The sequence below is a fragment of the Mustela nivalis genome (genome assembly GCF_964662115.1).
Source record: "Mustela nivalis genome assembly, chromosome: 7".
Classification (NCBI taxonomy): Eukaryota; Metazoa; Chordata; class Mammalia; order Carnivora; family Mustelidae; genus Mustela; species Mustela nivalis.
This window is the reverse complement of record NC_139026.1, coordinates 19982111-20006727: the sequence shown is the minus strand read 5'-3', so window position 1 is coordinate 20006727 and position 24617 is coordinate 19982111. Positions and strand designations below refer to the sequence as shown.

At 38.9% G+C, this 24617-nt stretch overlaps 1 protein-coding gene across 5 annotated transcripts in view; it reads left to right on the top strand.

Moving 5' to 3' along the window:
* Positions 1-24617, top strand: part of NR1H4 (nuclear receptor subfamily 1 group H member 4) — a 62304-nt gene that overhangs the window by 337 nt on the left and 37350 nt on the right. For 2 of the 5 annotated variants that reach the window (XM_082738218.1, XM_082738217.1), the window contains exons 2-3: positions 8782-8912; positions 9568-9712. In XM_082738218.1, the coding sequence (XP_082594344.1) occupies positions 9646-9712 (67 nt within the window). In that variant the 5' untranslated portion in view covers positions 8782-8912; positions 9568-9645. Of the gene's footprint in view, positions 1-8781; positions 8913-9567; positions 9713-12678; positions 12828-19005; positions 19137-24617 lie in introns of those variants that run through there. The other 3 variants (XM_082738216.1, XM_082738215.1, XM_082738219.1) reach the window with 2 other exon arrangements.

Sequence of the window (24617 nt, the reverse complement as noted above, 5' to 3'; positions counted from 1 at the left end):
AATGCAAAATCCTGAAAACGAGAAGGGAAAGAAAAGGAAAGAAACTCTAAAAACAAACAAGAGGAAGCAGGAGTTCATGGGTCTAACAGTTGCTTACCTTATTGACAAATTATTTAGGAATATCTTTTAAACATTGTGGTTATCCAAGAGAATCACAGAGATAGTGAATTTCGGAAGTTACTCTGTTCTGATTCCATAGACAATTTGACCTGAATAGTATGCTCTATTTTGGTGATTTATCAAATCTTGCTGTGAGTTTAGGAATACTGCTAATCTCAAATGACTTGAGATCTAGGGACAGGACGATGTTTAAGCCATGCGTAACTGAAATAAAATTTTTCCTAGAAGAAGAGTAGGTTTAAAAAGCTTTCTCTTTTGATTTTGGTTGTAAACTTGGTTTTCACTTATAGTATTAATATTGGATGGAAACACTAAAAAAGATGGAAAATGTTAGGAAGAACTTTGAGATTAAAATTGTCCAAGGTCTGAAAATACAGATAAAACATTGCCTTGTCCACTTACTGCCATAGTGAATTAGGCAACTAATTATAAGGTGATTCTGGATTGTTTCTCTTTATTGAGTTTTTATTTCAAGGTGGGGAGGGGATACTCACGACTCACTTTGGATTCTCTCCTTGGGAAACTCACCTGAGTTTTAAAGAAATCTGATATTGCCTCTGGGGCTGCCTTAGATAAAGGGACCTCAGAGTATCAACAAGAGAAGTAGAGCGAGCCATCACTGGGTTTCTAGCTGTGATTTTATGAAATGATAAACACTTCATCTTTGAGTCACCCCCTCCTCCAAATGATGGACCTATGCCATTTGCACCGTGGACTCTTCTGTTTTGCTGAGAATGTTGCAATGTGGCTGATGCAACTTGGAGGTAACTGATAATTACCACTTAGGGACAGCACACACTTGTTCTGAGACCCTCCCTCAGTATCTGCAACTGTGTTTTCCTCCAGACTCCTCTGCCCTCTTTCCAGAGTCCGAGAGGGAAAGGAATGTACTCTGGTCTTCCCACAAGTTCCATGTCTCCCAAATCTGGCCAGATTGTGATGCAACACCTGGTAGTACTTTGTAAGGAATGGAAAAGAAATATGTGTGTCCATGAGTGTGTAGTGGAGTTTGCTGATTTTGAGTGTCTACTAATATGTCACAGGCTTTCCCTCAACTGCTTGTTTCTTTCTCACAATGAGCCTGCTTGGGAGTTTTTCTTATATTCATTTTACAGATGAGCAAACAGAGGCTCAAAGTGGACAGCTCATTTTTTTTGTTTGTTTGTTTTTTGAGTAAACTCTACCTACAATGTGGAGCTAGGACTCACGACCCTGAGAGCAAAAGTCACATGTTCTACCCACTGAGCCAGGCAGGCTCCCCCTCAGAGGACAAATAACCTATTCACAATCACACAGTTAGGAAGTCGCAGGTACTGAACATGAGGGCAGGTCTTTCTGACTCCAAAGTCCTTTCCTTGCTACCCTGACTTTGTCAGAAACTGGGAAACGTTGACATCAGGACTAATGGGAGAGCAGGCAAAGCAGCCTGTAAACATTTTAGTGGGAAGGGGTGACGGGTTAAGCCCTAGCACAGCTGTGAGAAGTCCTAAAGCCTTGTAGAGTGTTTTCTAGTAGCTGCGCCATTAGCAGCGGTAACTGGAAACTTCCAACCGTATTTGCTTTAACCCAGAGATTAGTCTAGGAGCCCTGGTTGGAGACTTCAGTCATCAGCATTTTAATTAAAGACTCCATGAGCCCACCATGGTGCTATGATTAGGGATGTCCGAGAAGAGCTTAGCACTGCTGTGGTTCACAGAGTCTGAAGGTTATGAAAGCCAGGAGAATACACATCACCATGTGACAGATTCGAACAGACTCATGCTGTCCATAGGTGGGTGGATGAAGGAAAGCATGAAGGAATATGTTCTTTTCTTTTCTTTCTTTCTTTTTTTTAAAAAAATATATTTATTTATTTATTTGACAGACAGATCACAAGTAGGCAGAGAGGCAGGTAGAGAGAGAGGAGGAAGCAGACTCCCCACCAAGCAGAGAGCCCGATGCGGGACTCGATCCCAGAATCCTGGGATCACAACCTGAACCAAAGGCAGAGGCTCTAACCCACTGAGCCACCCAGGCACCCCGGAATATGTTCTTTTTTTGATAGTGAGAATTTTCCCCTTGTTTTTCTAAAGTCTCATTTTCCTCTTTCATCCTAGCAACAGAGAGCGTGAAGGGACTAAGAGACATAGGAACAATTTTCTTCTTCCCAGCTATTTCTTATTGCTGTATTACTTGCTGCCAGTGGAGTTGTGGCCACAAGGCATCACTATATATGAGTCCTTAGTTACCCAGCTGCATGGTGAGGAAAAAGTTGTCCTTATCATTTCTTATAATTCTATGGGTTGGCTAGTTGGTTCTGCTTTTTCCTGGGCTCAATCATGCAACTGATTTTAACTGGAGTATCAACTAGGTCTTACTTCCACGACTGGGTCCTTGATGTTGCTGTTGGTTGGGATGCTTGCAATGGCTAAGTCTCTTTTGCCTGGAGTATTTCATTCCCCGTCTCTTTATGGTGTGATGGTCTCAGGACATCATTCCAAGAGGGTGAAAACAGAAGCCACAGGTCTCTTGAGCCTTAGCCTTGGAATAGAACAATTCTGTTGGTCAAAGCAAATCACAATAATAACAACTCATTAAAGGGGTGGAGAAATAGACTTCACTGCATAGTGGGAAAAACTGCAAAGTCAGTTTTTGGTTCAAGATTACATTGGTATCACTACAGCAATTTGCGTAACATTTTCTGGATCTTTTATGAGCCTTTTAAGGACTCACTCTGTGCCTGAAAACAACTTCTTGACCATTCTGAATATAGCAGATTATAGGGAAAAGGAGACAGCTTTCCTGACTATGAAGAGTAAATATTAAGAAGACAAAACACTATTTCTGGTAATTCTCAGGAAAGAGAAATTAACAAAAGGAGATTTGGGAGGGTTATTAAAACTATTTCCCGGGGTGTTCAATTCCATGTATAAAATGGATAAGAGTTTTTCAACAGGAATGGATACAGTTCACTAATTAGGGATCCATTGTGGGAAAACAGCCTCAGTTATCAGGTTTTGTATGTGATTTAAAAAATCCTTCTCCAGGGGCATCTGGGTGGCTCAGTGGTTTAAGCCTCTGTCTTCAGTTCAGGTCATGATCCCAGGGTCCTGGGATCAAGCCCCACATCGGGCTCTCTGCTCAGCAGGGAGCCTGCTTCCCCCTCTCTCTCTGCCTGCCTTTCTGCCTACTTGTGATCTCTGTCAAATAAATAAATAAAATCTTAAAAAAAAATCCTTCTTTAGTTTTTATGTGTTTTCTTGGACATTTCAATTCACTAATGATCCTGTGGCCCAAACAAGACTGATTCTAAAGGTGGTTGGTTATCTGTGAAGGTATACTATTCAGTTTCCATTTGTGCATTCAGTTAGTTTATTCATCCATCCTCTAATGCATTCAATCAACAATATTTCTTGCATATCTACTATGTGTCTGGCAGTCTGCTAGGCACTGGAGATCCTGGGTGAGCTTTCCTAGAACTGATGGTACAGTGGGGAAGACAGACAATCAATCACCACAAATGAAAAGACAAAATTAAAACTATGACAAGAAGTACTCAATGGTATGAAAACCTCCTGAAGGGTAATGCTAGTCAAGAGAAGCTGGACTGGGGCTTGAGCAAGACAAGCAAGAGGCAAGTACAGAATAGAAGGAATACTTACAGTCAGGTTCATGGCCCTAGGGGACTCAACTTTTTTATCCAGTTGGAGATAAAGCTCAGCCACTCTTTAAGCCCCATTGTATAACTCCCATATGCAGAAACTCAAAGGGCTGTAGAGGCTGTAGGTATTTTTGGTTTACAATACCTGAAGGTAATATACTTTTAAATGGAGACTTGAGAAACACAAAAGAAGAATTAATATAATATAATATAATATAATATAATATAATATAATATAATATAATTATAACAGGCAAATCCTTTATAGGCTTGATTAATTTGTACATATGAACGCATTGACTGCCTTAGGCAGAAGTGACTTTGCAGAACTGTCGATTCACTTCACTAGGGATTAGTAAGTGGTTAGTTACAGAATCGGTGGGAGAGCTGCATGAGTGAGCATGAATTTAGAGTTAGATGTGGGTTTACATCCCTGTTCTGCTTACCACTAGGTGAGAAGGTCAATGTGTCAGAGTGACCTTGAGAAGCATGACCTTGTGAAGTTTGCTGAATCTCTTTGAATCTCAGTTTTCTCATCTATAAAGTTTGTATGTTAATACTTGACTAATTATAGATTAAATGAGATAACATAGTATGGATGCTGACACATAGTAAGTACTCATAAAATGATAGATATTATTTGTCTATCTCCCCCCAAATATGTACAGTAATAAATACTGTTTTGTTCCTAGAGGGCAACACTTTCAGGGTAATGTGATCACAATGACCACACTGGCTCAAGGTCATCCTTCCTGACCTCTGGTTGGTACTGGTCAAACATTGTCTTATACATCTCTCTGGACTTTGGGAAGGATCAATGTACCTTACATTGTATTCTTGCCCTGAAAAGAATTACTTCAGTTTGAGTGCTTCTGGGAAGACCAGATTTTCCTTTCTCTTTTCTCTTAAGAACATTCTTCCAAATTTTAGCTGAATCCAGAGCTTCCCCTGGGCATGAAATAATGACAGCTAGAAAAAGCTTACTTTTTTTTTTTTTTTTACTGTTCTTTAAGAATGCTTTACATATTTAACTTTGCCCTCAACAACTAGGTTCATCTGAGAAAAGCGTCACCAAGGATGGTGTCCTTGAGTGTGAACAGTTTATAGAGGACCAGCACATGTAACTGGTTTTTATCTTCATCTTCTGAGAACTGAGATTCTTCTAAATCAGAGTCAAAGCTGTTTAATTGGAACATGGTTTCTCCAGGTCTCTGTTTGCAAATGGTTTATGCTGCATCAGAGGAGATCCACACCATGAACTTCCAGTGACACAAAGTATCTAAACAAGTAAAAATTGATAACCAGAAATTTGGAGTCTAAGTTACCAGTCACTATGTGTCTTATGACATTATCACATTAAAAACAAACAGTGTGAATGTTTTCTGAAACTGTTCTTGGGTCCTTAAGTTAAGACTTAGCGTACAGCATCATACAAATAAACATGAAGTAAAATAAACATTTTGTTCCTGCTTCTACTGATACTCAGGGCTTAAGCTTTGAATCATCAGGCTTTCTTCTCCCTGCCCCCTCTTTATGTTTGCTGTATTCAAGGCCCCTATTTTCCATTTCCCAAGACCCCATAAAGTGAAGCACGTGATCCCCTCACTTCAGTCACAGATGTCTGCCTTTCAATGCTTACCCTCCTCATCCTACCATCTCACTAGAGTACTCTTAAACATAGATCTCATTGTGCCATTCAGTGCTTCCAGTAGTGCCTCACTGGCCACAGTTAGAGTCCCCAAACATTCAATGGAAAGGAATACTTTTGGGGCACTTGGACGGCTCAGTCAGTTAAGCGTCTGCCTTCAGCTCTGGTCGTGATCCCAGAGTTCTGGGTTTGAGCCCCACACTAAGCTCCCTGCTCAATGGGGAGCTTAGTTTCTCCCTCTCCCTCTACACCCCTCCCCAACTCATCCTCTCTCTGTCTCTTTGTCAAATAAATAAATCAATAAATAATTTTTTTAAAAGAAAAGAATACTCTCTCCTCAGAGCCTTGAGAATGTGTAAGGAGGACAGAATCATGTATGAACTTGCATAACTTCACAGATGAGGAAGATTTTTACATATATAATTTCATTCAATCTTTTTCATCATGAAATATTTCCCACATGCAAAAACATTGAGTAGTATCATCAACCCCCTTGTATTTACCCTCCAGCTTAAGAAGGAGAGTATTACAGATGCTATGGAAATTTCCTATGTATCCAAGCCTTCTACAACACTACTCTGACTATGGATTCAACACTTCCATACATGTCTCTGTCGATCAGAGTGGGGATCACAAGCGTTTTCTATAAAGACCAGATAGTGACTATTTTAGGCTTTGTGGACCATGTGGACTATGTTGAGACTTTTTAACTCACCTATTGTGTGAAGACAACCATAAGGATATAAGCAAAGGGGCAAGCTTTAAGTGTACTGTTTGATTTTCCTACCATGTGCTTGTGTTACCACTTTGAAAATTAGAGTTTCCTTTTTCTTTAAGCCCCTTCAGGAATCATAACTCCATCCAACCTGGTTTGAGCAGACTCTGCCATGGATTCTGGATCTGGAGGGCTTTCTTGTTAGCTAATCAGGGGGAACCTACATAATGGATCTCCAGCCAGGGGTAATAACCCAATTGCTATAGAATTAGAGTAACTGGGCTTTCATTTCGGTAAGAGATTGATAAATTACGTCCTTTGTGCTAATAAGGATAATCATATCCTTATCTTTTGCCACTTCCAGGAAGAACATGACAAATGACAGGGAACTGGGCAGAACAAAGTAGGAGAAACAGTTAATACAGGTTATTTAATTGAGCTAACATTTCTTGAGGGCCTATTATGTGCCAGGCACTTGAAGGTACCAAGTTATATGAACATATACAGGAAGATATAGGAATCCAACATGAAGATGAGTATACCTGGAAAACACTACAGAGTTATCATATGGTACAGAAGTATGAGGGAGCTTGATGAACATGACTAAAGATTAAAAAAGACAAGTGTGAGAAAAAGCACCGAAGGAAACCCAAAGGAAGAGACAAAGAACCAAAATCTCCTATTTTTTTTTTTTTTTAAGATTAGAGTATATGGGTCTTAAATTACAGGGCATACGTTTGGATTGAATATTAGGAAAATAAGAGTCTCTGTATATTGTGGGTTCCTGGAAATTATTATTTTGGGAAACTGTGGGATTTTCTATTCCAGAAGAGGAGCTCTATCTAGAATAATAGTTGTCTGAATTTTGGGGAGGTTTTCAATCCATTTATTATACCATATGCAGACATGCACACACAATTATTACACATAATTAGTTGATATATTAATATATACACAGTGAATACACACCTATATAATTTATATACACATATTGAACGTTGATTCTCCCTAATCTGCAACTAGCTTGTGAGTCTGAATGAGGTCTCATTCAACTTTCACTGGTTTATTCCTTAGGACCTTTAGCTTTCTGTCAAAGTCCAAGTATTTCAGAAATGCCTTAGGGTATCCTGTTGGTTCATGATCAGGTTTGTTCTGGCTGCTGCTTCCGTTATTTCTTGTATCCATGAGTGAGAACGGTGGCCAACCAGTAGTCACGATTTCTCTGCTTTTCTGTGGATTATGGTGAGACCTAGCATGCTGCTCCTATTACACAATTTCCCCAGAAAGGCCCTGGTCCTCTTGGGGTCAAAGTTCCATTGTGATATGTGGCAGAGTGGTGTGAGAGCGAGGGTGGCTCTGAAGCAACTACTCTCTCCTACTTGTTGGAAGAATTCTGTTGGAAGGGTCTACCTCTACTTTTTACATCAATGTTTCTAGGTTTCATTTTTATTTATAGCTTTTCTTTTCAGCTTATAGTGGTAGGAAGGAGTTTTGAATCCAGTATGGATTGGCCAAACACTGTGCTACAGTGAGAATTGCACATTTCTCAAATGACTAAGGTTTGCTTTAGGGTGAAGGTCATGGTTCTTGGCTCCACCTGCCTTTAGAATGGGTTTTCTCCCAGCAGGCTCCTTGGCTTCCTGGAGAATAGATTCTGGTAGGGCATGCCATTGGTTCACTAGATGGGCCCAGATCTGTCTGCATTCCCATAGTGGGTATGGTTTGTGTCCTGTAGCAGGAGGTTTTCTTTCTTTCTTGTGTCTTCAACCACCCCCTCTCTAGTGTCTTCTCATCAACTCAGATGTACCCTAGTCTTGACCATCTTTAGAAACTGCCCTTAAAACCATATCCTTCATCAGCATTTTCCATATCTTGACTCCTTTTCACACTAAAACCTCTCTATTAGGGCCTTAATCCTGGGGTTATTGTAATTACAATCTGTAATCATCTGTGTATACATGTGATTTAAAAAAAAATTTTTTTAAAGATTTAGTTTATTTATTTGACAGACAGAGATCACAAGTAGGCAGAGAGGCAGCCGGGGGGGGGGGGGAGCAGGCTCCCTGCTGAGCAGATAGCTCGATGTGGGGCTCCATCCCAGCACCCTGGGATCATGATCCAAGCCAAAGGCAGAGGCCTTCACCCACTGAGACACCCAGGCACCCCCGTGTGATTATTTTTAATGTCTCTTTTCTTTATTAAGCTTGATGTCATCAGTCATAGACATTTCTTTTTCCTTTCACTGTTTTATCTCCAAAGATCCAGCCCAGAATTTAGTACTGAATAAGTTCTCAATAAATGTTTTTTGAAAGCATGAATAATGGAATGAAGGCAGCAACATAGTCTCGTAGACTGCCTTACCAGTAGCCCAGTGTATCTGAATCTCACTTCTGCTTGAACTGGAACATTCTGATGAGTGAAAGAACAATAAATAAAGACATAAATAGCAGGGACAGTCTAAAGAAATAAATATTTGCTCTACAGAAACCCTATATTATCTTCCTGAATAGCAAATATAGTTACTTATTTGTAAACAAAATGATTTCTTGGTGGAGACAAGATCAAGAGGTTTGAATATCATCCTTGGAAAACAGCCTTGGAAAAGAGATTCTGATAACACAAGTTTTCATTATTTGACCTTTTAAATTACTTCTGCAGGAAAGTGGGAGAAATATTGGAAGGCAGGAGGAAAAGAAGACCTAAAAATATAACTAAAAGTAAACATTGCTTCTCTTGGGCTCTTGGATTCATTCTGGACATTTCCTCATGATGAAACTTCAGACACTTTGGTGAGATCTAACATTATTTTTCTTTTTACCATAACTTTTTTTTAGCTCACATAAATATAAACCATGGGAGACCCCAAGAGTGAAAATGCAAGCCTCTGAAATTTTCTGACAAAAGCAAAAGTTAAGATTCTGAGACAACACTTTCTGAATTTTTGATTTGCCAACATAGTGCCTACTCAAGAATATTCCAGCAGGAAGTGGTCTTAAATCACTTTTGTGTCTTTGTAAATACCTGCTCAACTTTGGAATAAGGTTTAAGATAATAAGTTATTGATTTATCACATTTTTGTCCATGACTTTCTATTTCTTTCTATTTTTTCTACTTGTAAAAGAAATAAAGAAATAACCAAAATGTCATCAAATCTTGCCCAAATTTCTCAAGTGCTGAAACTTAAATGAAAATATATGGTGTTTTACCAGACATTAGAGTCTCTCTTTTGAAGGCACATATCCTGGGCATTTGTGAGTCCAAATGAGGTGTAAAGATGATAAATATTGAAAGCAGATATGTACTGAAAGGCTATGGCAAAATGTCTACAAAGGTATCTATTTGCTATTTTGTGTGTAAGTTTTTGTTCCCTCCTTCTCTCTCACTCTCAGCTATCTACACTGCCAATCCTTCCTCAAACTCTCTACTTATTGCTTTGTCTTTCAGAGTTTTTTGGGGTTTTTTTGAAGACCACCATAACGAAGGGGCGTTCTGTCCAATAGAACAATTTGGTTGGGATCAAAAATGAATCTCATCGAACACTCCCACTTACCTGTCACAGAAGAATTTTCTCTTTCTGACAATTTATTTGGTAAGTTGTCAAGTTCCCTTGAATTTAAATTAAAAAAAAAAAAAGGCAACCTGGAAATATAGGGGGGAAAATGTCTAGATGATGAATCCAGCAGAGACTGGCAAATGTTTTTGTTCCTCCCAAGTACTCAGTAAACATTAAGTACTATGCCAGATTAGAGTTGGATCAGACCTTGGATTTATTGAACCTAATGGTCTTCTTTTTTATAGATGAGGACTGCAAGACTGAGAGCTTTGTGACTAGCCCAAGGCCATGAGGCTAGATAATTAACAGACGTGAGAGTATAAATGAATTCCTGTTACAGGTTAATTCTGATATTATTATAGCATGTACTAAAGTATGAAATCATGCTTCTTATGGTTTAATATTATACCTATGAAAAGCTGAGATTACTTAGATTACAGTTTCCACTATTCATCTCATGCTGGGGGATATATGGCATAGTGTCATGATTAGTCATTTAAATTGGATTGAGGACAAACTGTTCTAGGTTGTTTTCAGTAGATCTGTAACTAGATGACACCATAAAATGATATATTGCTTCACTTTATGCATTTATGAAAAAACTGTCATTATAAAGAGTTTTAATTGGGAACACCAGCAAACTCAACAGCAGCAATATTTGGGATGGGGTAGGGAAGCCGCCTGCCACTTATAAAATACTTCCCTTTTGTACAATAGCCCTGCTGGGAGACTTAGATGCTCCCAGTTTTCTACTCTCCTACTCTCCATCAATGCATGGAACATGGTAGACTATGATAGTGAAAATGCAAACATTTGAAATTCCACAAAATTCAGTGTTTGAAGGGATGATCCCTTATTTGGTTGCAGACATCCTTGAAAGAGATTAATTAATAGCTTATGCTATTATTTACTACTCATTAGTATCTTAGTGTACAGTGGTTTAGAGGGTCATTTCCAAGGAGAGTTCTTTTATTTGTATTACCTATTTACATATCTACCTGCCTCATGCAGTATAATAGCATTTAAAGGCAATGACCATATTTTATTAACCTTAGTTTGCATTTGTTAATAAGAACCAAGTAATAACTAATAAAAGGGAAGGAGAAAAGAAGTTTAGAGAAAAAAAAAGAGATATTTATGAATAATGCTCAGAGAGACCTAAGGCAGTAGTATCTTTTATGAAATGCCAGTTGTCAGACATACTTGTCTTATTTCTTCCATGTACATGCATTCAAAGCCAATGAGCCCTACCTCCATGGCCAGCTACCTGATTATTTGCTTCTGGTCTACCCTTCTATTAGTTCTTAAAATAAACGGTGCATGGACATCTTCATAATTCTTGTCTACTAATCAGAACTCAAGATAATTAGAACTATAAGTGCATATCATAAACTAAGGAAAATTTCACATAAGATTATTTTTTTACCTCACTGAAATTTTATGACTACGTGGTAAGACCCCCAAGCAAGCATGTTAGATTGAAGGCTAACCTCATGAGCCATGAAGTGAAAAAGATGTGAGCAGAGAGAGCAAAATTGTGGGGGTACTGTCAAGTTAGAAGCATCTGAGAATGATTGCTTAAGGAAGCACTGTGACTTATGCCTCCCGTGTTGCTTTTCCTTTAGCTCTCCTTTGCTAGACCATATTCTCATCTTGTTTCCTAACACTGTCATTGAAGATTCCTGAGAGCACAGGCTGCACATGCTATAAGCACAGCTGTTATTCCTGGCTGGAGCAGTTTTCTCAAATATTCATCTGGTCTTCTCTCCTGGTACGCCAGTATCTGGGGTGGCCATGGGGACATTTTTTCTTTTTCTGCATTAAGTTCTAGAGCTAGCTCTAAGCATTATGATTACATCTCTTTCCTCCCAGGCCCTTGATCTCACTCTGCTTAACTAACCTGAGCTAAACATATGCCAAAGGGGTGGATAAAGACTTGCATTTTAATTTCTTTATTCCTCCTCCTCATCTTTTGTGTCCTGATGACACTGACGGATTCTTTGGACTTCCCACCCTGAGCTTAGGATGCAGAGCTCTAGGGAAAACATTGTGGCCCATGGGTGAGTAACTGGCAATGCTGAACTCACCACTCCTGGATCTTGAGATATACCAGAGATTCGCAAGTGTTAACCCATGGGCCCAACTAGCTGGAGAGTGGAATTCTTTTCTAATGGTCTGTGTAATGAATAACAGCTATCATGTCGTTACAACAAAGGAAAGTGAGGCTGATGGTAGAGAATATGGATAGCCATCCTTTCTTCTGCCCAAAAGTTGAGTACCAGCTATATACTAGGCATTGGAAGAAAGCAGGGAGTAAGACAAGCAAAATCCTAGTGGAGGGTAGACTCACAATAAACATGCAAATAAATAAATAAATAAATAAATAAATAAATAAATAAATAAGCAAACTAACATCAGGTAGTGGTGAGTGCTATAAAAACAACAAGACAGGGTGATATCAGAGTAACTGGAAGGATGGGGTTGCTCTAACTTCTGTGGTTGGGAAATGCCTCTGAGGAGTTGACAACTGAGCTCAGACTGACAGGCAAGAAGCCAAGGAGAACATTCTAGATGGAGGAAATAGTAAATGAAAAAGCTCAAAGTCTGGAATGGACTTCCTTGTCTTTTCATTTTTATTTAGGGCAGTTGAAATGGTCTAGAGAATGGGCTCTGGAACTTGTATTCTCATTGGACCCTTGTATTCCCAACTAGTATGGGTAATGGGAGATTATTAGACTACATATTCTGGAACCTCTGTATAGTTTTAACAATTGAGTCCACAAATTGCTACAGTTGTGTCAGAAAGTGGCAACTTGGATTCATTGGTACTCATCTGACCCACGATGTGACTCTTAAGGTGGCCTTAGGTGTGGCTGTCCTCCCTGCAGGTGATTAAAAGAGCCATAATGAAATCCCCGTGTTGGGACATTAGGAAGGTGATATGAAGATTATTCTGCAAATACTGATGAGCACTCACTAATGGGCACTGGAGACAGTGATGACCTCTGGAGTGAAGACTTTCAGTGTCTTCCACAGATGGCTATGAACCCCTCACTCACTGAAGGCTTTGCTTAAGGTGAAGGGGAAGCAGCTCCACATGTATAAATGGTAGCCCTGAAGAGAAGAGCCCAATGCAGGGACTTGTATGCAGGTAATCCATGTGAGAGGTGATCATGGATAGTGGAAGCAAAAGACTGGGGTCATGAGACAGGGAGAGAGGAAAACCAAGACAAGATGAATTATGAGGGTCACTGCTGTGGATGAGGGAACCTGACACCCCTGGGGGTAGCACAGAGAATTGTCTTCGAGGGACCAAGGGCTGGGGCAGTTAGTAACAAGTTGAAGATCACCCCTGAAAACATAAGGTCTCCAGCACTTCTGGGTTGTGCTTCTATTACTCCTAGTGGAATCAGGCCAAGTGGTCTCTTGTGATGTTGGAGAAGTTCTGGGCAGAAAGCAAAAAGATGTGTGGCATGCTCCTGAAATGACAGACCGAATATGAGGTGAGTCTGAACTCAGGTGTGATCATTTGCTGTGGCTACAGCTGAAATGAGGAGTGGGCTGAAGGATGTGACACTGCCACCAGAGGGGTTTGCCACACACTATAAATGGGATGGTACAGATTTGCTCTATAGTTCTGCTTCTTAGGCTGCTGTTTGCAGGAAAAAAAGGAAAGAAGCCTAGACAGAATAGAGTTGTAGAGAAGAGGCTGGAATGACCTTGTGAGGTCCTTTAATTTATTCTGCTGTCACACGTCCCTGACAAACTCAGATGGGAATCTAGCTCATTGGTAACTCAATCCACACACAGAACTCGGCATGGAAGGACATGGTGACCCAAAAGAGATAAGTCTCTTTTCCTTTGGGACATCCTGCAAGCCAGGAAGCTTGGTCAAAGATTAATTTAGTGAATTGAGAACGAGTTCCCTGATGAGTGAAGAAGGCAGGGCCTTGATGCAATTAGTGCATAATAAAAGGTAATGATGGCAAAGTCCATAGCTTCCTGTGGTTTGGTATGGAGAATAGGGTAGGAGATGGTATGTTAAATACAACCCATGTATTCTTTTAGTGAATTGTGCTTTAAGAACTCAAAAAAATCACAGAATTTCAGACTAATGGGAAAGCATTCTAACAATAGCACAGAATAAGCAATAGAAGGTACTGTCTTATGCTCCCGTATCTATCGTTCCCAGTACAATGAGTCCTGGTTCTTTTAGCTCAGTGATATTGGGAAAAGTTCCCTGAATGTGAGTGGAAATAAGCAATGAAATTGAAAGAAATAGTCTTGGAGGCCATGGAGACACTCTGAAGTTTAGTTTTGTCCTTTGTAAACAAGGATAATGATGACATGTCACAGCTTGTTGGGAGAATTGAATGACTGTCTGGGAAAGTGTTCTGAAGGCATCACATAACATAATTAATCTAGAGTTAATTAATCTAGCAACAACGTAGTTGTTGCTACTTAAATCGTTGAAATGACAAACACCACTCTACCCATTAAGGGAAGGAAGTTCTATTTATTTTAACATTGTTGAATGCAAAGAATCTTCATGGAGCCAACAAACCCCGACAGCATGGAAATAAATGTGTGGATGCCCTAAAAAAGGAAACACATACTCTATCTCATCTTGGTATTATGGCATTGCTAACAATAGCTGTGGAATCCATAGTTTTATATTATTTTTTATTAGGGTATCTAATATTCTTTCCAAAGACCCATTCTGAATGAAGTCCAGCAAGTGGTAGGAGGCCTATCTCCCATAATCCCTTTCCTTTAGCTATTTTTGCATTACTTTGTGCTTCTCTCAGCTACTGATGCCTGTTTTCTCTGGGTAAAGCTTTATTTTTATTAGAAGATACTCACTTTGGAATCTGATTCTTGTTTATGTATTTTGCTTAAATTGAAAGAATCTTTCAGATGTTACAAAATCAGCTAGATGTTTTAAAATACAACTAAAGAGGGGCGCCTGGGTGGCTCAGTGGGTTAAGCCTCTGCCTTCAGCTCAGGTCATGATCTCAAGGTCCTGGGATGGAGTCCCGCATCAGGCTCTCTGCATGGCAGGGAGCCTGCTTCCTCTTCTCTCTCTCTGCTTGCCTCTCTGCCTACTTGTGATCTCATTCTGTCAAATAAATAAATAAATAAATCTTTTTTAAAAAAATAAAATAAAATACAACTAAAGGTCTTTAGATGCAGTTTTGTGGAATATTTCTGAATTTGACTTCAGGTATCTGAAGTCACTGGGTTTATCTCACTGGGTTCAACTCAAGTGAATGTAGTTCTGTTCTAATGGGTAAATCATAAACAGAAGTTTCCAGAAGATGGAAGGATACCGTTGGTTCACATAGCCCCCACAAAATGGGAGCTATGTTTTAGCATAATTTAAATATTGTTTCTTACCCACATCTTTTCCGCAGATTTATGCAATATACAAGATTCTTATTAATTCACTATGGGTTGGTTTTTGTTCTTCCAGGAATCTCAGATCTGATAACTCTTGTTAGTGGAGTTAAGAAATGGAAGAAGGTAAAGAACTAAGGACAGAGACTTTACTTATGACAAAATGGACTACTGCTTCTTTTGATAAGGCATGAATAGTTTGGAAAAGGCTGGAGAGAGATGAAGAATTTTAGACAAGTGGCCAGCTGCTGGATAATACCATCCAGGTCCTTGCTCTCAACCTTGCAGACTAAGAAACAGATCTCAATGGAGAGTTCTAAATTCCAAAAGCTTTAAAAACTAAACATTTTAACCAAGCCGAGAAAGGTTACTATGAAATCAGATTGCAAATGTATACATCTACAGGGATTTAAAAAAAAATTGTGACAATGGTAACAACTACTGTTTCTTGAATGCTTTAAGAAATAGTCAGATACCATGCTTAAGCACATTTTAGACCTGTTAGCAGATTTCCTGCATGCAAGTCCATCTCTGTCATTTACTGGTACATGGTCTTGGGAAAATTCCTCAACTTACACGAGTGACTTGCTTTATTTAATCAAGTTCTCAGAAGAATGCCTGGCACATCATAAGTGTGCTATAACTATCTGCCATTGACATTAATTCTCGCAACACTCCTATGAGCTACATACCATTATTATTCCCCTTCTACTGGTGAGAAAGTGGAAAGTTAACAATGTTTAATAATTTGCTTAAGGTTCTATAGGTATAAGTGGCATCCAAAATATAATCAAGACAAGCAATTAGAATTAGATGGTTAAGGATCCAGGCAAACAGAACACTCTTCTTAGCCTTCTCTGTGGAAAAAGGCTTTCCAATGAGATTACATTACTCAAAGTCTTTGGCCAACTTCTCAAGGATAGTTTTCAGAAAAGCATTGCCAATATTTGCTCTGGGACTTCCCTTTTTTCATGACTTCATAGCTGATGCTCCCACTTACCACGAATAATGCATCATTCATATTGCTCCCAAGTACCATAGGCATAGGACCAACAGAATGTTCCATGATGATGGAATATTCTAGATCTACTTTGTCCAAAATGCCATAGCCACTATCCACATGTGGCTATAAAACCCTTAAAATAAAACCAGCATAACTAAGGAATTTATTCTAATTTGTTTAAATTAATTTAAGTAGCCATCTATGACTAGTGGCTATTATTTCAGTACACAGAACGGCAGAGGAAAATGTATTTTTAGAAAAAAAAAGCATGAGGCTGTTGGGCATCGCTGAGAGAGAAGCAAAGGTGTCCAGTCCATCTTATGAGAATATCCTGTGTGAATTTTACTAAGGAACAACAGTTTCCTTGATCAGCTAAATTGTCCTACTCATTTCCTTGTTAGTATAGCAATTTCGGAGGACAGAGGTCCATTTGTTTGACCATTGAGGAAGTCAGTAGAGAATTCCTTTAAAACAAACATTATAAGGATGATTGGGTAGCTCAGTTGGTTAAGTGTCTGCCTTCAGCTCAGGTCATGATCCCAGGGTCCTGGGATTGAGCCACACACTGGGCCCATTGCTCAGTGGGGAACCTGCTTCTCTCTCTTCCTCTCCCTGCTGCTCACCCTGCTTGTGGTTTCTCTCTCTCCATCAAATAGATAAATAAAATCTTTAAAAAATAAAATGAAAAACTCATAGATAGTTTATCCTGGTTTACATTCTCTGGGTAGCTCTCTCACTCATGATCCTCTCAAGGCAAGGATAGCTCTGGGGTTGTGAGGAGAAGATCATGAGGTCAGAAGTAGAGTGAGGATTGAGAATAGCTTTGCAAATGGTAAGCCTTGATTTGACAATCCAAACTAAAAAGTAACCATAGACCATCACTCTTTTCCTCTTTCTTGGCAATGAGGGCAAGTGTGCCTTAGTGTTTCAACCACGGGGTTTGAGTCAGAAGACCTGGGTTAAAGTCCTAACTTAATGCCTCACTAACTGCGTGACTTTAGACAAATAACTTAGTATCACTGAGTTGCCTTGTGGAGTCTGTAAAATATGGTAGAAGATAGAGGGCATCATAAATAATACCTTCCTCAGAGGGTACAAGTAGGATCAAATGATGTAATGTATATGGAACCACTTGTAAAAGTGTGAAGGCCGTAGAAATGTCTTGGCAAGGATGATTGCATTTATACAAATCACTTTTGCCTTTCAAATTGCTCTCATATTTACTGTATTTTTATCTTCACATCACATCTATGAGGGGAAATAGGGCAGGAACTATTATCTATGTTTTACCATCTGTTGATGTAGACAAATGAGGCCCACAGAACCTGAGACTGGCCTAAGGTTATACAGGGTGTCTGGCTGCATTAAGTGTGAGCTTAACCCTGGGCCTACCGAATCCTATTTTAAAACCCTTTCTTCCAAAAAATAACCAACAGTCACAAGCTTGATAGCCACAGATTATGCTGCAGAATTATTCCAACTCAGTAAGTAAGCCACCCTACAACCTTAGTCCAAAGCCGAATAATCATAACATTAATGTAGTGATGGTGGGTAGCCATTTACTGTGCTAAGCATTTTATAAATGTTATCTTATTTAATGCTCATTGTAACTCTGTGAGGTTGTATGGTTATCAGCCCCATTTTACAGTGAGAAAATGGAGAAATAAAATGGTTCAGGAATTTGTCCATGTCCACAGCTAATGAGTACCAAGGGAGTCTGGAAGTATTAGTTTGTTAAAGAGGCTGTAATGAGGAGCACCTGGGTGGCTCAGTGGGTTAAGCCGCTGCCTTCGGCTCAGGTCATGATCTCGGGGTCCCGGGATCGAGTCCCGCATCGGGCTCTCTACTCAGCAGGGAGCCTGCTTCCTTTTCTCTCTCTCTCTGCCTGCCTCTCTGCCTACTTGTGATCTCTCTCTGTCAAATAAATAAAATCTTAAAAAAAAAAAAAAAAAAGAGGCTGTAATGAAGGACCAGACTGGGTGGCTTAAAGAACAGGAAAGGATTGGGTGCCTGGGTGGCTCAGTGGTTTAAAGCATCTGCCTTCAGCTTAGGCCAGAGTCCTGGGATCCAGCCCCACATCAGGCTCTCTGCTCAGCAGGGAGCCTGCTTCCCTTCTTCTCTCTCTGCCTGCCTCTCTCCTACTTGTGATCTCAGTCTGTCAAATAAATAATAAATAAAATCCAAAAAAAAAAAAAGGATTGTTTCACTGTTCTTGAGGCTAGAAAGAAGTCCAAAACCAAAGGGTTAGCATGTTGATTCCTTCTGAAGGCTGTGGGGTAAGGGTCTATTCCTGGTCTTGGGGTCTATTCTTGGCTTATAGATGACTGCCTTTTTCCTTTATCTCTTCATAGTGTCTTCTCTTGATGTCTGCGTGTCTCAGTGTCTACATTCCCATTTGTATAAGGAGACCAATTATATGGGATTAGGGATCATCTTCATGAATATTTTAACTTGATTACCTCTATAAAAACCCTCTCTCCAAATAATGTCACATGCTGAGGTCTGGGGGTTAGAACTTCAACATACCAATTTGGGGGGGTGGGGAACACAATTCCACTAACATTGAGTATAAACCCAGATCATTTGGTCTTGTACTGTTAAGCATTATGCTTTTGTGCTTTCTGACATTACAAAATTATATTATTCTGTACACTTTTGATAGGAACAAATGTCCAGACACAGAGTATGGCACTTGACCCCAAATCCACTTTTAGAGCCACTGAACAGAAATCTACTCTACCTATTAAGTTCTAAAACTCGAAAGTGCTCCCCCAAAATATTTAGCTAAAAGACTGGTTTCCAGCTACTAGGCAACTTGGCATCGAGGTCTTTTCTCATAAACATTTACAAATATTCTGCTCTGTAATGAAGTTAATCAGTAAGCCACACAACCTCTGGCCTCTATCGCTGCTTACCTGGTCTCATTTTCAGTTGCTGTGAGTAAGCTAAGAATGGTAATGCAGTTTCAGGGGTTAGAAAATCCAATTCAAAGTAGTCCTCGCCATAGACACACATCATCAGGATTTATTATGGAAATGATGAACACGAAGTCTGATAAAGGTAAGACACTGTTCACAGGTGCTCTTGACCAAACTTCTGCAACTGGACTGAGGAAGTGGAGGGCTTTTGTTTGAGATTTTAGCAACGGGTGTCTGTCAAAGATGTCTTAGTCAGAACCAGAAGGCTGGGGTGAGAAGTTGGGGCGGGGTGATTTTTGAGGATTTAGGGAGGTGAGTATCTCATTGAGATAAAATCTAAGTATGTTTCCCTTAAAATTGTTCATTAAATATTATGTAAAATTAGCAGGCTTTTCTCAAGTTAAACACTAGGCAGTTCTAATTAATGCCTGTAGACACATGAAAAAGTACTTTGAAGTACGTACTTAATGCAGTGTTTTAAAAATGGCATGTCTCAGATCCCAGTGGGTTATGAAGTCTATTTGTGGCTATGACACCCATTAAAAAGTTAGAATAGTTTAGAATAGAATAGAATAAGAGTAGAGTAGCATAGAAATGTCAGAGTGCACTTCAAGAAGTAAGGATAAGCGTTATTTTGTGAAAATCTTGTTTCAATTACTTCTACATATGTTTAAGTGTATACAGGAGTTATGATATAAGATGTATTTCTTCTTCTTTTTTTTTAAGATTTTATTTATTTATTTGACAGAGATCACAAGTAGGCAGAGAGGCAGGCAGAGATAGAGGAGGAAGCAGGCTCCCCGCCGAGCAGAGAGCCCAATGTGGGGCTTGATCCCAGGACGCTGGGATCATGACCTGAGCTGAAGGCAGAGGCTTTAACCCACTGAGCCACTCAGGTCCCCCAATATAAGATGTATTTCAAACTATGGGTTGTGATGAGAAAAATAAAAAGAGAGATTGAGAAACACTGATTTACTGAATTGGTTTCATAGCAGATTTCTCCCAAATTGATGGAAAATCAGATAAGTAAAGAGTTCAGTTTTAGGCTTACACTATTTGTTTTCTCTGAAGTAAAACATAGATATATAATGAAAACATAAACCATAACATGTAATATTGTCTATTTTAATATTTTTTCAAAACAGAATCTTACCTCTTAAATTTTTAGTTAAAAGAGGAACTCTAATCATTTTTACAATAATTATAATTTTAAATATATGATTGTAGAGTTAGCAGCATACTATTTTATTTAAATATGTTTAAAAGTGATTGACACTGTATTTACAAAATCAGTCAGAAGGCAGGAAAAGCAAATCTTTGTATCATTTCCATTTAATAGGCATTTATTAAGCACACCGTATCAGGCTTTGTGTAAGGCACCAGGAATGAAATAAAAAAGGGGGGGGGAATATAACCTAATATATTCCCCAAAGAGTTCACAGACTAACCACAACAATAAAAACACATCACAAACTCCTTGGAGCTGTACTATCTAATATAGTAGTCACTAGCCACAAGTGGCTAAGTAATTTTTAATTTTAATTATTTAAAATTAAATAAAACTGGGTGCCTGGCTGGCTCAGTTGATAAGCGTCTGCCTTTGGCTCAGGTCATGATCCCAGTGTCCTGGGATTGAGCCCTACCTCAGACTTCCTGCAGAGCAGGGAGCCTGTTTCTCCCTCTCCCACTCCCTCTGCTTGTATTCCCTCTCTCGCTGTGTCTCTCTCTGTCAAATAAATAAATAAAATCTTTAAAAAATTAAATAAAACTTAAAACTCAGTTTCTCAATATCACTAGCAACATTTCAAGTGTTTCATATTCCCATACAGTTAGTGGCTACCGTATTGATGGTATAGAATATTTCCATCACCTCAGGAAGTTCCCTTAGATGGTACCCCTTTAGAGAAACTACTGACTGCTAGAGACTCTACCCAGAAGAATTTTGTTTTCCTTTGCACGGGGTCTCAGACTTCCCAGGTGTCTATACATTCATGTGTTCCCATTTAAAAGCTCTTCCTCGGAGCACATGGGTGGATCATTGGTTAAGTGTCTAACTCTTGATTTTGGCTCAGGTTATGATATCAAGGTTGTGAGATTGAGCTCTGCATTGGGCTCTGTGCTCAGTGGGAGTCTGCTTGAGATTCTCTTCCTCTCCCTCTACCTGTGCCCCTTTCCTGCTCACATACTCTCTCTCTAAATATAAATACATAAATACATAAATCTTAAAAAAAAAAAAAAAAACACCACTCTTCCTAAACGCTTAGGGAGCATTCCCCATCATAAGGGAATCTAAATCCCCCCTCCCCCACTTTGGGATAGACTGATTCTGGAAAAGCACTGATAAATCCAAATTTATAGATATATATTAATATATTATTATTTACTTTAAATTGTAGTAAAGTAAAAATAAATTTACTTTTATAGAAATCATGTTTTAAAGTTGACCCATCTCTGCTCTTTCACATCTGTGCTTTATCAGAAAGTTCTGGTATTTGTTTGCTTGTTTTTATCCCAGTCCTTGATATCTCTATACATACACACACACACACACACACACACACGCACACACACGCACATGCCTGCATGTGTAGGGAATGACTGGGGCCCTTTTTATCTGTATTCCCTTTGTCTTGTTCACTGTTTGTATCCTCAGAGCCTAACACATTGTCTGGAAAATAGCAAGTATCGATACAATATTTATAAATGAAAGGAGTATCCTATAACTTATGTTATCAAAACAGACTAAGATAATTACTAATTAACTATCAGTTAACTATTAAAATCGGGATTTTGCTAGGTTTGCTAGGAACAAACATGTCTTTTCATGACATTCAACTTATCAAAATGTTTCCTCAACTACTTTATTTTATACTCAGAACTACCTTACAAGATAGCAAGGCTGGCTGTTAATAGTTCCATTTTATAGAAGAAATGAAAACAAAAAATGTTAGGCAGTTGTTCAAAGTCTTACAGTCAATTCACGATGGAAGTTGTTCTAATCCCACTATTTTGGGTGCTGTTGACCATGCTGGGCTTCTTATTATAAGTTGCCTGCATACTGTGGAAATTTGGTGGGGACACTGAAATACTACATGTGGATGTGCTTTGAGGATAGAAGCATTATTTAATAATATTATGTGCTATTCTCATATTCTTACCATGTTTTCTTGCTTTCATATAATATTGTCAATGTCTTTGTGAAAGCTTTCCATTTTGCTTGAAATGATTCCAAAGGACCAATAAGATTTTGATGCCACGATCTGACTTTAGTCAGGACTACATGCTATCTATTGATTATAAGAATACTAGCTTAATTGAAACAATGATTTGAGATCTTGGAATTGTCACGTGAGGAGGAAAAATTACACATTTCCCTGGATTTTGTAAAATCCAGTGTCTGTTATTAATTGTTTGACCCCAGGCAAGTTGCTTTAACTTGCTGGATCTGCAGGGGTTGGGGGTGGAAACCAGTAATTGACAGTATAAGATCGGTTGGGGGATAAAATCCAGCAATAAGTATAAGTGAAAGTAATGCTTTTCAGTTCTTTTCAAACCCATTCACTCCACAAATTTTAGTCATATTTGGTTATAAAATAGATCAGAATTTTGCTTATATTTTATCTCTTCTTTTTGTTGTAATCATATTCTATTTCATATTCTTCTATTTTGTGGTAATAAGACAAAGTACCATTGCCAAAACTTGGTCTTTCAGATATAATCACTTAATGTTGGTTTTATATGGAGAAGTCAGGCATAGAAGACAGGAAGTTAATTTTTTCCCAGGTAGTATATACTTTGTGCTTCGACAATCTTTTTCTGGATCAATGTAGAAAGCATTCTTTTCAACAAACTTTTGGTACGCATATATTCTACTTTGCCATTGTAGAAAAGCCTTGAGTTCTCACGACCATAGTCTTTTAGTTATTCACTAATGGAGATTTTAGATATAAAGAAGAACTGTAAGGTTATCCAGCATGAAGTCTTTTCTTTAGAGATGAGCAAAGGACAGCCCACAGAGGATAGGTAAGTATCATGTAATTAAACTCAGAACACCCTGGGACCTACAGTCAGGGAAGACTTCCCCAAAGAAGCTATCCTTACAAAGAAATTTAGAGATAGATTAAGTGTAGAATAGTGAGATGAAGCTCTGTGAGCAAATGGCTGTATTGTAGACAGTTCCAGGCTCAGAAAGCAGTGGAGCTAGGGGCAGGGAAGGGAGGTTCTGAGTCTGGAACCTGCAATGCAGATTCTAGGATTAGGTAACTCAAAACATGAGAAATGGCTGGAAGTGAAAAGGTAGGATCATGTGGCACCTTGCACACCTGATTGCAGCTTACCTGCAAGCAGAGGTATTGAAGGGACTCACCAGCTGAGGTATAGAGGGACGAAGAGAAAACCGTGTACTCTCATGCTTTAAAGCATCACACATCTGAAATTATCCCAGAGAGGAGTGATTCAGCACATGGTTCGGAAGTCAGACTATCCAAGTTCACATCTCAGCTATTTAGGAACGTAGGAGTAAAGTTGCCTTCCTTCTCTGTGCCACAAGCTACTCATTTGTAAATGAAGATACTCATGTTACCCACCTTGTAGGATTTTTGTGAGAAGAATTGCAAATATACAAGCGCCTGGCACTAGGATGGAGTTTCTCAGAGTTTTCTGACAGTTGTAGTAACAATAATAACAACCACAGCAATTTTGGGGGGCACTGCAAATGTATAGATGCATAGCTCTACAGTCCCTAATGGACAGTTCTAAATTCCAAAAGCTTTAAAAATGAAACATTTTAACCAAAGTTTTGACACAAATTTCTCTGGTGGCAAAAACCTGACCCGAATGGATGGGAGGATATTAATGGCCTTTATTTATTTACTTATTCTGCATCGTATGAATATTTATACATTTCACCATGGAAGATTGCTGTGTTTGATTCCGAGTTCTGTCCCAGACCACACAGGGAGAAAGAACACTGTGTTCTGTTCTAAAACACAGTCAATCAGTTCTGAATTCCAAAACACATGTGACCCCAAGACTTTCATAAAGAACTTAAGGAATAAGTGGAATAATCTGTATTACCTCATTCAATCCTCAACATAACTCTGGATAGATATTTTCATCCCAAGCTTGCTGCCATTAAAACTCGGCTCGTCAGTAGTTCAGCAACTTGCCCAAAGTTCCACTGTTCAATGGAAGTGGAATTGGAATTTTGGTCTAGGGTTGCCTGACCATGCTTTGAAGAATCAGACACATTTGTACACTCTCCTATATTTTATTTATGTTCGTTAAAATTTTTAATGTTTTGCATAGCTTAAATATTTTTTTTTCTAAAGAGTCATTGTTTGTGTTTCTAGGAAATAGAAGCACTTTCACAACCTGATAGTTTTCTAACATCTAGAGGTTTTATAGATAAAAAGCTCATTTTGTAATAACGGCAGTAGGAATAATGATTATTACTACTACTTTAATGGCAACTCTAATTTATCTGGCACTCTTTGTGTGCCAAACATTTAGCAAAGTGTTTGGCATACATGATCTTGTTTAATTCTTACATCAACCTAATGAGGTAGCTATTATTCCCTGTTTTATGAAGAGAAATTTGATCCCTAAAGACATTAAATAAATT